General features: G+C 49.6%; 1 protein-coding gene across 2 annotated transcripts in view; it reads right to left on the reverse strand.

Annotated features, from left to right (window-relative positions):
• RBM18 (RNA binding motif protein 18) overlaps window positions 1–14,436 on the reverse strand; it is a 53,255-nt gene that overhangs the window by 16,985 nt on the left and 21,834 nt on the right. For both annotated transcript variants that reach the window (XM_069748535.1, XM_069748536.1), the window contains exons 2-5: window positions 8,415–8,529; window positions 8,193–8,319; window positions 6,843–6,929; window positions 6,261–6,346 (exon numbers count right to left, since the gene is read on the reverse strand). In XM_069748535.1, coding sequence (XP_069604636.1) covers window positions 6,261–6,346; window positions 6,843–6,929; window positions 8,193–8,319; window positions 8,415–8,527 — 413 coding nt within the window. In that variant the 5' untranslated portion in view covers window positions 8,528–8,529. The remainder of the gene's footprint in view (window positions 1–6,260; window positions 6,347–6,842; window positions 6,930–8,192; window positions 8,320–8,414; window positions 8,530–14,436) is intronic.

The raw sequence follows: 14,436 nt of genomic DNA on the forward strand, positions 1-14,436 counted from the left end.
TCCTTTCATTTTTCCCCATTATGTAGATAGGGGCAAACATTTTTGGTGAATTAGAAAGCGCGGGGTTAAAATTTCACCTCACAACATAGCCTATGACGCTCTCAGGGTCCAGACGTGTGACTGTGCAAAATTTTATGGCTGTAGCTGCGACGCCTCCAACACTTTTCCTTTCACTTTTTTCCCCATTATGTAGATAGGGGCAAAATTGTTTGGTGAATTGGAACGCGCGGGGTTAAAATTTCGCCTCACAACATAGCCTATGACGCTCTCGGGGTCCAGACGTGTGAGTGTGCAAAATTTTGTGGCCGTAGCTGCGACGGTGCAGATGCCAATCCCGGACATACACACATACACACACACACACACATTCAGCTTTATATATTAGATATATATATATATATTAGTATATTTTTAAATCAAATTACATATTTACACATATAACCTATCCTGATGTACGGCACCATCGAATAAATGGTGCATTAAAAATAAATAATAATAATATTATACATTTGGTATCCCAAAGGATCAATCTATTAAAATTCACTATAATAAATGCCATAAAGAAAAACATATATACACCAGAATATAACAAGGTTATTAAACCTCCCCAGAAACCGCCCCGCAGAACCAGCCCCGACACCACGTCAACAACTCGCCCCGCAGAACCAGCCCCGACACCACGTCAACAGCTCGCCCCGCAGAACCAGCCCCAACACCGCGTCATCAGCTCGTCCCGCAGAACCAGCCCCGACACCACGTCGTCAGCTCGACCAGCAGAACCAGCCCCGACACCACGTCATCAGCTCGACCAGCAGAACCAGCCCCGACACCGCGTCATCAGCTCGTCCCGCAGAACCAGCCCCAACACCGCGTCATCAGCTCTCCCCGCAGAACCAGCCCCGAAACCACGTGATCAGCTCGATCCGCAGAACCAGCCCCGACACCACGTCATCAGCTCGCCCCGCAGAACCAGCCCCGCCACCACATCATCAGCTCGCTCCGCAGAAGCAGCCCCGACACCGCGTCATCAGCTCGCCCCGCAGAACCAGCTTCGACACCATGTCATCAGCTCACTCCGCAGAACCAGCCCCAACACTGCGTCATCAGCTCGCCCTGCAGAACCAGCCTCGACACCATGTCATCAGCTCGACCCGCAGAACCAGCCCCGACACGTCATCAGCTCGCCCTGCAGAACCAGCCCCAACACGTCATCAGCTCGCCCTGCAGAACCAGCCCCAACACGTAATCAGCTCGCCCCGCAGAACCAGCCCCAACACCACGTCATCAGCTCGGCCCGCAGAACTAGCCCAGACACCACACCATCAGCTAGCCCCGCAGAACCAGACCCGACACCACACCATCAGGTCACCCTGCAGAACCAGCCCCGACACCACGTCATCAGCTCGCTCCGCAGAACCAGCCCAGACACGTCATCAGCTCGCCCCGTAGAACCAGCCCCGACACCACGTAATCAGCTCACCCTGCAGAGCCAGCCTCGACACGTCATCAGCTCGCCCCGCAGAACCAGCCCCGACACGTCATCAGCTCGCCCCGCAGAATCAGCCCCGACACGTCATCAGCTCGCCCTGCAGAACCAGCCCCGACACCACATCAGCTTGCCCCGCAGATCCAGCACCGACACCACACTATCAGCTCACCCTGCAGAACCAGCCCCGACACCACGTCATCAGCTCGCCCTGCAGAACCAGCCCCGACACCACGTCATCAGCTCGCCCTGCAGAACCAGCCACGACACCACGTCATCAGCTCGCCCTGCAGAACCAGCCACGACACGTCATCAGCTCGCCCTGCAGAACCAGCCCCGACACCACGTCATCAGCTCGCCCTGCAGAACCAGCCCCGACACCACGTCATCAGCTCGCCCCGCAGAACCAGCCTTGACACCGCACCATCAGGTCACCCCGCAGAACCAGCCCCAACACCGTGCCATCAGCTCACCCTGCAGTACCAGCCCCAACACCACGTCATCAGCTCACCCCACAGAACCAGCCCCGACACCGCACCATCAGGTCACCCTGCAGAACCAGCCCCAACACTGCATCAGCTCACCCCGCAGAACCAGCCCCAACACCGTGCCATCAGCTCACCCTGCAGTACCAGCCCCAACACCGTGTCATCAGCTCACTCTGCAGAACCAGACCCCAACACCACATCAGCTTGCCCCGCAGAACCAGCCCCAACACCACGTCATCAGCTCACCCCACAGAACCAGCCCCGACACCGCACCATCTGGTCACCCTGCAGAACCAGCCCCAACACTGCGTCATCAGCTCACCCCGCAGAACCATCCCCAACACCGCGTCATCAGCTCACCCCACAGAACCAGCCCCGACACCAAAACCATCAGCTCACCCCACAGAACCAGCCCCGACACCAAAACCATCAGCTCACCCCACAGAACCAGCCCCAACACCACGCCATCAGCTCACCCCACAGAACCAACCCCAACACCACACCATCAGCTCACCCCACAGAACCAGCCCCAACACCGAGCCATCAGCTCACCCCACAGAACCAGCGCCAACACCGCGCCATCAGCTCATCCCGCAGATCCAGCCCCAACACCAAGCCATCAGTGAGCAAAGAAAAAAACAATACCGAGACACAAGACAAGTTTTTCTGACACAAAGATCTGAATTTCACGACCAGAAATAAATCTAAATACAATATATATATATATATATATATATTTATATTTATTTATTAACCAGTGCAGCTTTGGGATCGCTGTGATCACGCTGACATGAAGAATCGTATCACCAAGTAATGTTTAACCCTGTAATGATCGCTGTAATAACTAAACCAAAACATAATTCCAGTTTTTTTTATTATTTCTCTGCACTTAGAATGTTTTTATATAAGGAAAATGAACGGGGTCAGGGAAAACTACATCTCCGTCTGCAAGAGACAAGTCGCATATGGATACGGAGAGGAGAATACATTGGAAGAAAAAACAAAAGTGCAAAAATGAAGCAAAAAATGGTTACAAATGTAGCTGCACCTTTTAGAGCAGCAGATATCGAAGCCTGTAAATAGGAGCAGAACCCGATGACGTTGCCTCGTTCTCCCTGAATGTTCCCCGTCTGACCCCAGTATTCCAGACCTACACTTCACTGCCGCTCCCCAGAGGACATCGGCTTCCTGTTAAAGCGACAGCGCTCAAATCAGCGCTCAATCAATCAGTTTAACCTCTGGTGGCCCGGCCCGCAGCCTCGGGCTAGTAGACTACATTTGCCCTGCCATTTCCTGACTACTTTGGAAACACACAGGTTGTTTGATCAGCGGCTTCTCCATGTGCCGGACGGGATCCGCACACAGACTCAAGCACTTGTTTGTTTAAGGACCCCCCGCTAATTGAAAGGGCCCTTTATACTGGTGCGTGCTCCAGTGTCCGCACTGGTATTGGGAACTCATATGTCGATGCCATTCTATCCGCCATCATTTATCTATGAGCAGATAATAACTTAGAGGGGGTGTGCAATCTAAAGACCCCAATGCTCTGTGTTAATACTGGGGGTCCGCTGATAAGACCCTCACCTCTTCCCACTACATTGGCCTGGTCAGTAACTTGTGGCCGCTGGACGGGAGGCTGCGAATCTCCTCCCCTCCCGGCGTTCACAGCTCAGCCTTGCAGCATGGGTACTGTGGGGCGCCAGGTCACTTACCCTGCTGGTGCGGTATCACTGCCGTGGTGACCAACACACAGCAGCGCACCTATATAGGCTACAGACCCACTGAGAGGTCCTCTGTAATGTGGCAGTGGGCTTCATACAGACTGATCTCACTTATTTGCTTCTTTGCCTCAAAGCGTTTCCCCCAAGGTGCACATCAGGTGGGCAACTCCTGCTTAAGCCGAGCGAAACACTCAGTTTATGTCAGATTCCAGTTACTGAGCTCCGATAGGAGTGTGAGGGGAACAGAGTACAAGGTCATGGAGAAAGAGCTGCGATGGAGGACTCTGACAACTGTAAATAATGTGCACTGAGGTATGGTAGCACCAGGGCCCTGATGGAGAAATCTGACAACTGCATGGAGGACTCTGACAACTGTGTACAGTAAATAATGTGCACCGAGGTATGGTAGCACCAGAGCCCTGATGGAGAAATCTGACAACTGTACAGTTGACTGACAACTGTGTACAGTAAATAATGTGCACCGAGGTATGGTAGCACCAGGGCCCTGATGGAGAAATCTGACAACTGTACGGTGGACTCTGACAACTGTGTACAGTAAATAATGTGCACCGAGGTATGGTAGCACCAGAGCCCTGATGGAGAAATCTGACAACTGTACGGTGGACTCTGACAACTGTGTACAGTAAATAATGTGCACCGAGGTATGGTAGCACCAGAGCCCTGATGAAGAAATCTGACAACTGCATGGAGGACTCTGACAACTGTGTACAGTAAATAATGTGCACCGAGGTATGGTAGCACCAGAGCCCTGATGGAGGACTCTGACAACTGTACGGTGGACTCTGACAACTGTACGGTGAACTCTGACAACTGTGTACAGTAAATATAGTACCGCCACAGCCCTGAAGGACTAATACAGCCTGTAATGCTTGAAACGCACAGACCCAGTGTCCATTTATATTATTTAAATTTTTTCTTTATTTTCAGCCATATCCAAATAAATTTGATGTTTTAGATATAAAAAATATTTTTGCGGTTGCTGGATTGTTCCACTATCTCTTCTATGGTGTCAGCTCAGGAGCCAGCCTGATCCCTCCGAGCACCGCGTCCTGCTTCAATATATCTTTTACACCTGAGATCTGATAAAATGTGTTTTTCTTACCAAAAATCATGTCAGTGACATAGTAACTCCAGCGGCTGCTAAGCTTATGTCACGGACTTGATTTATGACTATATCACAGGACTTGCTCCTGTGATAAAACAGGCAGGGAAATGTGTTACCTAAAAAGTAGCAGCTGTGAGCCACTGCTGTGTCATGTCTGTATACTCAATTACTGTAAGTGACTTATGTTTCTTCCCTGTCCAGGAGCTGTGGTATGTGCTGATCATGAACTGGAGCTTCTGTCCATGGCCAGACACGGCCATTACACAGTACAAAGCACTGAACATTTATAGGATTATCTCAGCACAGGAATATTTTTTTTTTAACACATCAATTTGTGGTACTTGTTATTCCAAGATCTCTTAATTAAAATGTTCTTTGTTCATCGGACAACCCATTTAACAACCGCTGATTGCCTTAGTATTTTGTCAATTGGTGCTCAGAGGCATAAATCTGCCTGGTTCTTCAATTCATCACCATGTTTAAGATTTCTGGCTTGTAGTCAGTATATTGAAACGTGGTGGCTGAAATCCTATCCAAATGTATCGTATATTGCGCACTATAAGACGCACCTAGATTTTAGAGGAGGAAAATAGAAAAAAAAATGTGGTCAATTCTGTACTAATATTCCCCATCCTGGTATATATATCCCCAATCCAGGTATGCATGGCCCCCTCATCCACGTCCTGGTATGCATGGCCCCATCAGAAAAACATAAAAAAAACAACAATATTCTACTTACCTTCCCTGCGCTCCCTAGCAGAGTCCTGTTCTGATACCAGCAGCTGATTTATGCTTATAAGCAGCAAATGGCAGTGACGTTCTGCGCTGCTTACAAGGAGAGGACAGCTGCATTAATAGTCACTGCTCCCCGCGCCCGGGACTATGGGCGTGTGGAACAGTGAATATTCACTGATAATAGCAGGCACAGTGTTAACCGTAGACACTGGCTTTCTGCCGCTGCCGAGCGATCACGTGGGTCCACTACTAAAGGGAATGAATATTCACTGCTCTCCACTCTCATGGGCATGGAGTGCAGTGAATATTCATTTCCTTAAGTAGCGGACACACTTCAGACCTCAGCAGCTGCAGGCAGTAGGCGGCTGCAGCTAACAGCATGTCTGCTATTAAAGAGAAATGAATATTCACTGGTCTCCACTTCCATTGGCGTGGGGTGCAGTGAATATTCATTTCTCTTTAGCAGCGGGCATAGGTGTTAACCGCAGCAGCCGGCTCCTGCCTCCTATAACCCGTTGCTCCACTACTGTGGCTCCCCCACCTTCCCATCCAGAAAAAAGTGCGTCTTATAGTCTGAAAAATATGGTAATATTACTTTTGGCTGAGTGATTTTTTTTTCTTTTACAACTGCATCCACTCTAGACTATCAAAGCCAGAAACATAGAGGGATATGTTACGGGAAAAAAAAAAACACAAAAATTCACCTTATAGTGGACTGAGTTGGTTCTGTGCTTGAAGACGGTTCCAAACTGATTGGTAAAACTTTTTCACTTTTATAATTATCGTATCTCTGCAAAGATGGAGATAATTGGATCAGAAGTAACCAAGTTTGCTAAAATCACAATGATTGGCGTCAAAATGTCGCTTTAAAAGGGGGTGTTCTCTATCACCTATGCTTAGGAAGGGCGTCTTATGTGTGTTAGGTGGGAGGCTGACCCAGGATCCTGAACAGCTATTACAATCTGGGTCTGCGGTGCTCAAGGGAGTGCTGGAGCTACTTCACTGTTCATCCTTACATGTCCGGCAGATAGGGAGCAAATAGAAGATATAGTATGCAGACTATATACTAAGGAGTCCAAGGGGGAATGTTTCTCCTTGTGGAGAGTGCCAACTTGGCGTAAGGAGACTCATAGGCCATGCACTCTAACTATATACTAAAAAATGGCTGACAAAGCAATATGGCGTCCCATTAGTTCTAAGCGACATGCAGCCTATGGTGTCATATCCTTCCAGGCCAACGCAATGGTGATTACTAGATTAGTATCAGGTATATTTAAGGATTTTACCTTAATTTGTGCATGTGCCCATCTCACAACCAATTTCTTTGACAGGGCCATTTTTCCATTGAGGCACTGAATCGCCTTTTCGGCTTCCTGTAAAAAAAAAAAAAAAAAAAAACTATTTTGAGCTGATTACAAGTGCCTTGGTATCAGATTTCTTCCCTAAGCACATAAGATTTACATCCAGGGAACAAATATCGCATGCTTTCTGCATAATGACAGCTGGCGCTGTAGGTCACCGTGCCAGCCTGATAAACTGGGACCGCCATGGAGGTCACAAAACAAAGCTATCCGGCCGGGGTACTGTGCTCGGTATCGGGACGCGACCATGGCCACTATGTGGAATAGTGGAGATGATGGGAGGATGTGACCCGGGCCATCCGTACACAAGTAACCGAATGGGCAGACATTAGACGGCCAGGTTCTTACAGGATATTTAACTTTAATATATGATCTTACACTGAGGATTATTACAAATTAAAGACTTGATATTTCCCGTATTTATCAAACTGCAGATGTCCCACCATAGGACATACTGCTTGGATGGGCCATAGCTTTCTGTATAGCGAGGGCTTGATACTGGTTGGACTGAGTCACTTGAGTTATAGAGGTCGGACCCCCAAAGCATCATAATGGTTTTGTAACCATATAATAGGGAGACAAACACAGGGACCATTGACCTCAATGGCAGCAGTGACATCAGGAATTACAGCCTAAGGGGTAACGTCTCTCATTGTGCACAGTGACATGCCAATGTAAGGAGACTTATAGGCCATGCAATGCTCGTCTTAGAAATTATTGCCTCTTCAGAGAGGAAGAAAAGAAAATTGGCATATTTAATTCCCAGAAGAGCATTGAATGGCCAAAAAGTCTCCTTTCGCTGGCATGTCACTCTCCATAAGGAGAGACGTTACCCCTAAGACACCAGTCTGGGGGCCTCTCATCCAGCCAACCAGTCAGCATTAACTAGACAGCACGCGGAGCTGTAATCACTCCCTGACACGGTCTGTTCTGCAGCGTGTGTGTGCAGAGCAGGCTGTCAATCAAGTGAGTGGTGACGTAATCCGTCCCTTCTGCTGCCCCATTGACAAAAAGCTGCTAACTACAGAGAGAACAAGACTTCATTTTCTCCCTATAGGAGCAGACAGACATGATTGCAATGCTATTTACCCGCAGATTAACCCCACGTCTGAAGGCAAATAGCGTTTCTGGATGTGAAATGATCTCTATAATAAAAACGGGGCGATATAAAACAATGTCATGCATCTGTATTGTCCCACGTGCATCTGATCTCACGTTTTCAGAACTCACTGTGTTCTTCAACGTGTGACCGAGGAACCTTAATGATACACTTACCAGTTTGGTCTCAAAATTCACAAAACAGTAGCCCCGGGGTTGTCCTTCCAATGGCCCCGACTTGTGAAACAGGAAATCAAATTGCTTCACTTTGCCAAACTTCTGTAGCAGTTTTAATAGATGGTACCTGAATGAAAGGAACACAAAAGATCTGCGTGAACGCGATCTAAAAAAAAAGCTAAGGGGGAAAAAAAAATCCCAAAGTTGCACTAGAGCACTCACTCGGTGATTTTCGGGTCCAGGTTCCCGATCCAGAGGCGATGTCCATCCTGTAGGGCGCCCTCAGACAGGATCGATGCGTTCTCCAGAGGCAGGGATTTTAATTCTTCCTCCATCACTGGAAGCAGAAGTGTATAATGGTCACTCACGCTGTTACTTTCCTATCTTACAGCCAAGGACTGCTCTAGACATTAGTTTCCCCTTCCTATAAACTTGGTAAAACTCCGGTCAGGATTGTGCTTTCCATTCATTCCTGCGTCTGCCGGCCAGATCAGCGGAGCATTGAGGGTTTCAGCACCGACCACCCCCAGAACACAAGCTGGCGTCCCGATGGGGATAACCTTTTAGTCTAGTCCTATTTTCGGTCCCCAGCAGTCATACAGGGGATTCACCACAAATGTCAGCCTCGGAGACCTGAGCCCCGCACGATTACAGGGAGTAAGGCAAATCTGAAATAAAGCGCGGCTTACAACCCTCATCATTTACCAACTCTCTGCTTACTTTTAGTGAATGGGAACAAGTGCAACGTCCTGAGTCTGAGAACACCCAGGCACCTAATGTACTGCAGGAGCAGCCAGCAGCCCAGGAACTGATCACGTGTCCCTATGGTGCTACACAGCAGTGACCATCAATCCACACCGCGAGAGTTTCCACTACAAGACTGACGATAATACGGGAAACAGAATAAACTCCATAGTGGGTATCACAGCGCCTCCTCTCAGCAGCGGGTGCATCCGGCACCAGCCTTCAGCATAGCCACAGCACGGATTGCCTACCCTCTAGTAGTCACACTACTAAAAAAGGAGTACCAACGGAGCATAAAGGTAATGAAAAATAGTAAATTTTATTAAGTTAACAAGCATAAAGTGCATAACAAGTCAATATACAATAAAGTGCATAAGGATGGTTAAAAAAAGTGAGTATCCCCCGACGTGAACTGCCCCTATATATAACATGCATAATGCCAAAAAGGAAAAGCAGCCCGAAGTCAACTGTGAAGATTAACCCTTGGGTAAAAAATGTCCCACAGCCTAAAATAACAATAAAGAGCAGCGCTTACCAGAATTGAGTAATAGGGCAGTGTACACCGGGTTGGATCCTACCAGCAGAAACCCCCGACGCGCGTTTCGCCTTCCAATATGTTAGTTTTTTTTCCCCTTGAAAAAGGGTTAATCTTCACAATTGACTTCGGGCTGCTTTTCCTTTTTGGCATTATGCATGTTATATATAGGGGCAGTTCACGCCGGGGGATACTCACTTTTTTTAACCATCCTTATGCACTTTATTGTATATTGACTTGTTATGCACTTTATGCTTGTTAACTTAATAAAATTTACTATTTTTCATTACCATTATGCTCCGTTGGTACTCCTTTTTTAGTAGTTTGCATGGAGTTGGTTTTCTGCTCTGGCTGTGGGTATTGTTGCACTACTTATTGCTCTAATTTTCCCTTCGTTCTAATATGTTGCCTGGTTCTGTTATCATAGTAGTCACACTAGTAGCCTCCTCCTCCACAAATCACTGCAGTGTACTCATTGCCTTGTAGTTATAGCAGCGCCCCCTTCCCATCTAGTTAGAGCAGAGCCCCCTTTCCCTTCCAGTTACAGCAGAGCCCCCTTTTCCTTCTACTTACAGCAGTGCCCCCTTTTCCTTCCAGTTACAGCAGAGCCCCCTTTCCCTTCTACTTACAGCAGAGCCCCCTTTCCCTTCCAGTTACAGCAGAGCCCCCTTTTCCTTCTACTTACAGCAGAGCCCACTTTCCCTTCCAGTTACAGCAGTGCCTCCTTTCCCTTCTATTTACAGCAGAGCCCCCTTTCCCTTCTACTTACAGCAGAGCCCCCTTTCCCTTCTACTTACAGCAGAGCCCCCTTTCCCTTCCAGTTACAGCAGTGCCTCCTTTCCCTTCCAGTTACAGCAGTGCCTCCTTTCCCTTCCAGTTACAGCAGAGCCCCCTTTCCCTTCTATTTACAGCAGAGCCCCCTTTCCCTTCCAGTTACAGCAGTGCCTCCTTTCCCTTCCAGTTACAGCAGTGCCTCCTTTCCCTTCCAGTTACAGCAGAGCACCCCTTCCCTTCCAGTTACAGCAGTGCCTCCTTTCCCTTCCAGTTACAGCAGTGCCTCCTTTCTATTCCAGTTACAGCAGCGCCCCCTTACCTTTCACTTACAGCAGAGCCCCCTTTCCCTTCCAGTTACAGCAGAGCCCCACTTCCCTTCCAGTTACAGCAGTGCCTCCTTTCCCTTCCAGTTACAGCAGTGCCTCCTTTCTATTCCAGTTACAGCAGAGCCCACTTTCCCTTCCAGTTACAGCAGAGCCCCCTTTCCCTTCCAGTTACAGCAGCGCCTCCTTTCCCTTCCAGTTACAGCCGTCCCCCTTTCCCTTCCAGTTACAGCAGAGCCCCCCTTCTCTTCCAGTTACAGCAGTGCCTCCTTTCCATTCCAGTTACAGCAGTGCCCCCTTTCCCTTCCAGTTACAGCAGAGCCCCCCTTCCCTTCCAGTTACAGCAGCACCCTTTCCCTTCCAGTTACAGCAGTGCCTCCTTTCCCTTCCAGTTACAGCAGTGCCCCCTTTCCCTTCCAGTTACAGCAGCGCCCCCTTTACCTTCTACTTACAGCAGAGCCCCCTTTCCCTTCCAGTTACAGCAAAGCCCCCTTCCCTTCCAGTTACAGCAGTGCCTCCTTTCCCTTCCAGTTACAGCAGTGCCTCCTTTCCCTTCCAGTTACAGCAGTGCCCCCTTTCCCTTCCAGTTACAGCAGAGCCCCCCTTCCCTTCCAGTTACAGCAGCACCCTTTCCCTTCCAGTTACAGCAGATCTCCATTTCCCTTCTACTTACAGCAGAGCCCCCTTTCCCTTCTACTTACAGCAGAGCCCCCTTTCCCTTCCAGTTACACAAGTGCCCCCTTTCCCTTCTATTTACAGCAGAGCCCCCTTTCCCTTCCAGTTACAGCAGCGCCCCCTTTACCTTCTACTTACAGCAGAGCCCCCTTTCCCTTCCAGTTACAGCAGAGCCCCCCTTCCCTTCCAGTTACAGCAGTGCCTCCTTTCCCTTCCAGTTACAGCAGTGCCTCCTTTCCCTTCCAGTTACAGCAGAGCCCCCTTTCCCTTCCAGTTACAGCAGTGCCCCTTTCCCTTCCAGTTACAGCAGATCCCCCTTTTCCTTCTACTTACAGCAGAGCCCCCTTTTCCTTCTACTTACAGCAGAGCCCCCTTTTTATTATTATTATTATTATTTATTTATATAGCACCATTGATTCCATGGTGCTGTACATGAGAAGGGGTTACATACAAGTTACAAATATCACATACAGTAAACAAACTAACAATGACGGACTGATACAGAGGGGCGAGGACCCTGCCCTTGCGGGCTTACATTCTACAGGATTCTTTCAGTTACAGCAGAGCCCCCTTTCCCTTCCAGTTACAGCAGTGCCCCCTTTTCCTTCTACTTACAGCAGAGCCCCCTTTCCCTTCCAGTTACACCAGAGCCCCCTTTTCCTTCTACTTACAGCAGAGCCCCCTGTCCCTTCCAGTTACAGCAGCGCCCCCTTTACCTTCTACTTACAGCAGAGCCCCCTTTCCCTTCCAGTTACAGCAGAGCCCCCCTTCCCTTCCAGTTACAGCAGTGCCCCCTTTCCCTTCCAGTTACAGCAGAGCCCCCTTTCCCTTCCAGTTACAGCAGTGCCTCCTTTCTCTTCCAGTTACAGCAGTGCCTCATAGTAACATAGTAAGGCCGAAAAAAGACATTTGTCCATCCAGTTCAGCCTATATTCCATCATAATAAATCCCCAAATCTACGTCCTTCTACAGAATCCTTTCCCTTCCAGTTACAGCAGTGCCTCCTTTCCCTTCCAGTTACAGCAGTGCCTCCTTTCCATTCCAGTTACAGCAGTGCCTCCTTTCCCTTCCAGTTACAGCAGTGCCTCCTTTCCCTTCCAGTTACAGCAGTGCCTCCTTTCCCTTCCAGTTACAGCAGTCCCCTTTCCCTTCCAGTTACAGCAGTGCCTCCTTTCCATTCCAGTTACAGCAGTGCCTTCTTTCCATTCCAGTTACAGCAGAGCCCCCTTTCCCTTCCAGTTACAGCAGAGCCCCCCTTCCCTTCCAGTTACAGCAGTGCCTCCTTTCCCTTCCAGTTACAGCAGTGCCTCCTTTCTATTCCAGTTACATCAGTGTCCCCTTTTCGTTCCAGTTACAGCAGTGTCCCCTTTTCCTTCTACTTACAGCAGAGCCCCTTTTCCCTTCCAGTTACAGCAGCGCCCCCTTTACCTTCTACTTACAGCAGAGCCCCCTTTCCCTTCCAGTTACAGCAGTGCCTCCTTTCCGTTCCAGTTACAGCAGAGCCCCATTTCCCTTCCAGTTACACAAGTGCCCCCTTTCCCTTCTATTTACAGCAGAGCCCCCTTTCCCTTCCAGTTACAGCAGTGCCTCCTTTCCCTTCCAGTTACAGCAGTGCCTCCTTTCCCTTCCAGTTACAGCAGCGCCCCCTTACCTTCCACTTACAGCAGAGCCCCCTTTCCCTTCCAGTTACAGCAGAGCCTCCCTTCCCTTCCAGTTACAGCAGTGCCTCCTTTCCCTTCCAGTTACAGCAGTGCCTCCTTTCTATTCCAGTTACAGCAGCGCCCCCTTTCTATTCCAGTTACAGCAGCGCCCCCTTACCTTCCACTTACAGCAGAGCCCCCTTTCCCTTCCAGTTACAGCAGAGTCCCCTTTCCCTTCCAGTTACAGCAGTGCCTCCTTTCCATTCCAGTTACAGCAGTGCCTTCTTTCCATTCCAGTTACAGCAGAGCCCCCTTTCCCTTCCAGTTACAGCAGAGCCCCCCTTCCCTTCCAGTTACAGCAGTGCCTCCTTTCCCTTCCAGTTACAGCAGTGCCTCCTTTCTATTCCAGTTACATCAGTGTCCCCTTTTCGTTCCAGTTACAGCAGTGTCCCCTTTTCCTTCTACTTATAGCAGAGCCCCCTTTCCCTTCCAGTTACAGCAGCGCCCCCTTTACCTTCTACTTACAGCAGAGCCCCCTTTCCCTTCCAGTTACAGCAGTGCCTCCTTTCCGTTCCAGTTACAGCAGAGCCCCATTTCCCTTCCAGTTACACAAGTGCCCCCTTTCCCTTCTATTTACAGCAGAGCCCCCTTTCCCTTCCAGTTACAGCAGTGCCTCCTTTCCCTTCCAGTTACAGCAGTGCCTCCTTTCCCTTCCAGTTACAGCAGCGCCCCCTTACCTTCCACTTACAGCAGAGCCCCCTTTCCCTTCCAGTTACAGCAGAGCCCCCCTTCCCTTCCAGTTACAGCAGTGCCTCCTTTCCCTTCCAGTTACAGCAGTGCCTCCTTTCTATTCCAGTTACAGCAGCGCCCCCTTTCTATTCCAGTTACAGCAGCGCCCCCTTACCTTCCACTTACAGCAGAGCCCCCTTTCCCTTCCAGTTACAGCAGAGCCCCCCTTCCCTTCCAGTTACAGCAGTGCCTCCTTTCCCTTCCAGTAACAGCAGTGCCTCCTTTCTATTCCAGTTACAGCAGAGCCCACTTTCCCTTCCAGTTACAGCAGAGCCCCCTTTCCCTTCCAGTTACAGCAGCGCCTCCTTTCCCTTCCAGTTACAGCCGTGCCCCCTTTCCCTTCCAGTTACAGCAGAGCCCCCTTTCCCTTCCAGTTACAGCAGTGCCTCCTTTCCATTCCAGTTACAGCAGTGCCCCCTTTCCCTTCCAGTTACAGCAGAGCCCCCCTTCCCTTCCAGTTACAGCAGCGCCCTTTCCCATCCAGTTACAGCAGTGCCTCCTTTCCCTTCCAGTTACAGCAGCGCCCCCTTTACCTTCTACTTACAGCAGAGCCCCCTTTCCCTTCCAGTTACAGCAGAGCCCCCTTCCCTTCCAGTTACAGCAGTGCCTCCTTTCCCTTCCAGTTACAGCAGTGCCTCCTTTCCCTTCCAGTTACAGCAGTGCCTCATTTCCCTTCCAGTTACAGCAGTGCCGCCTTTCCATTCCAGTTACAGCAGTGCCCCCTTTCCCTTCCAGTTACAGCAGAGCCCCCCTTCCCTTCCAGT

Source organism: Ranitomeya imitator, chromosome 2 (genome assembly GCF_032444005.1).
Source record: "Ranitomeya imitator isolate aRanImi1 chromosome 2, aRanImi1.pri, whole genome shotgun sequence".
NCBI classification, from domain to species: Eukaryota; Metazoa; Chordata; class Amphibia; order Anura; family Dendrobatidae; genus Ranitomeya; species Ranitomeya imitator.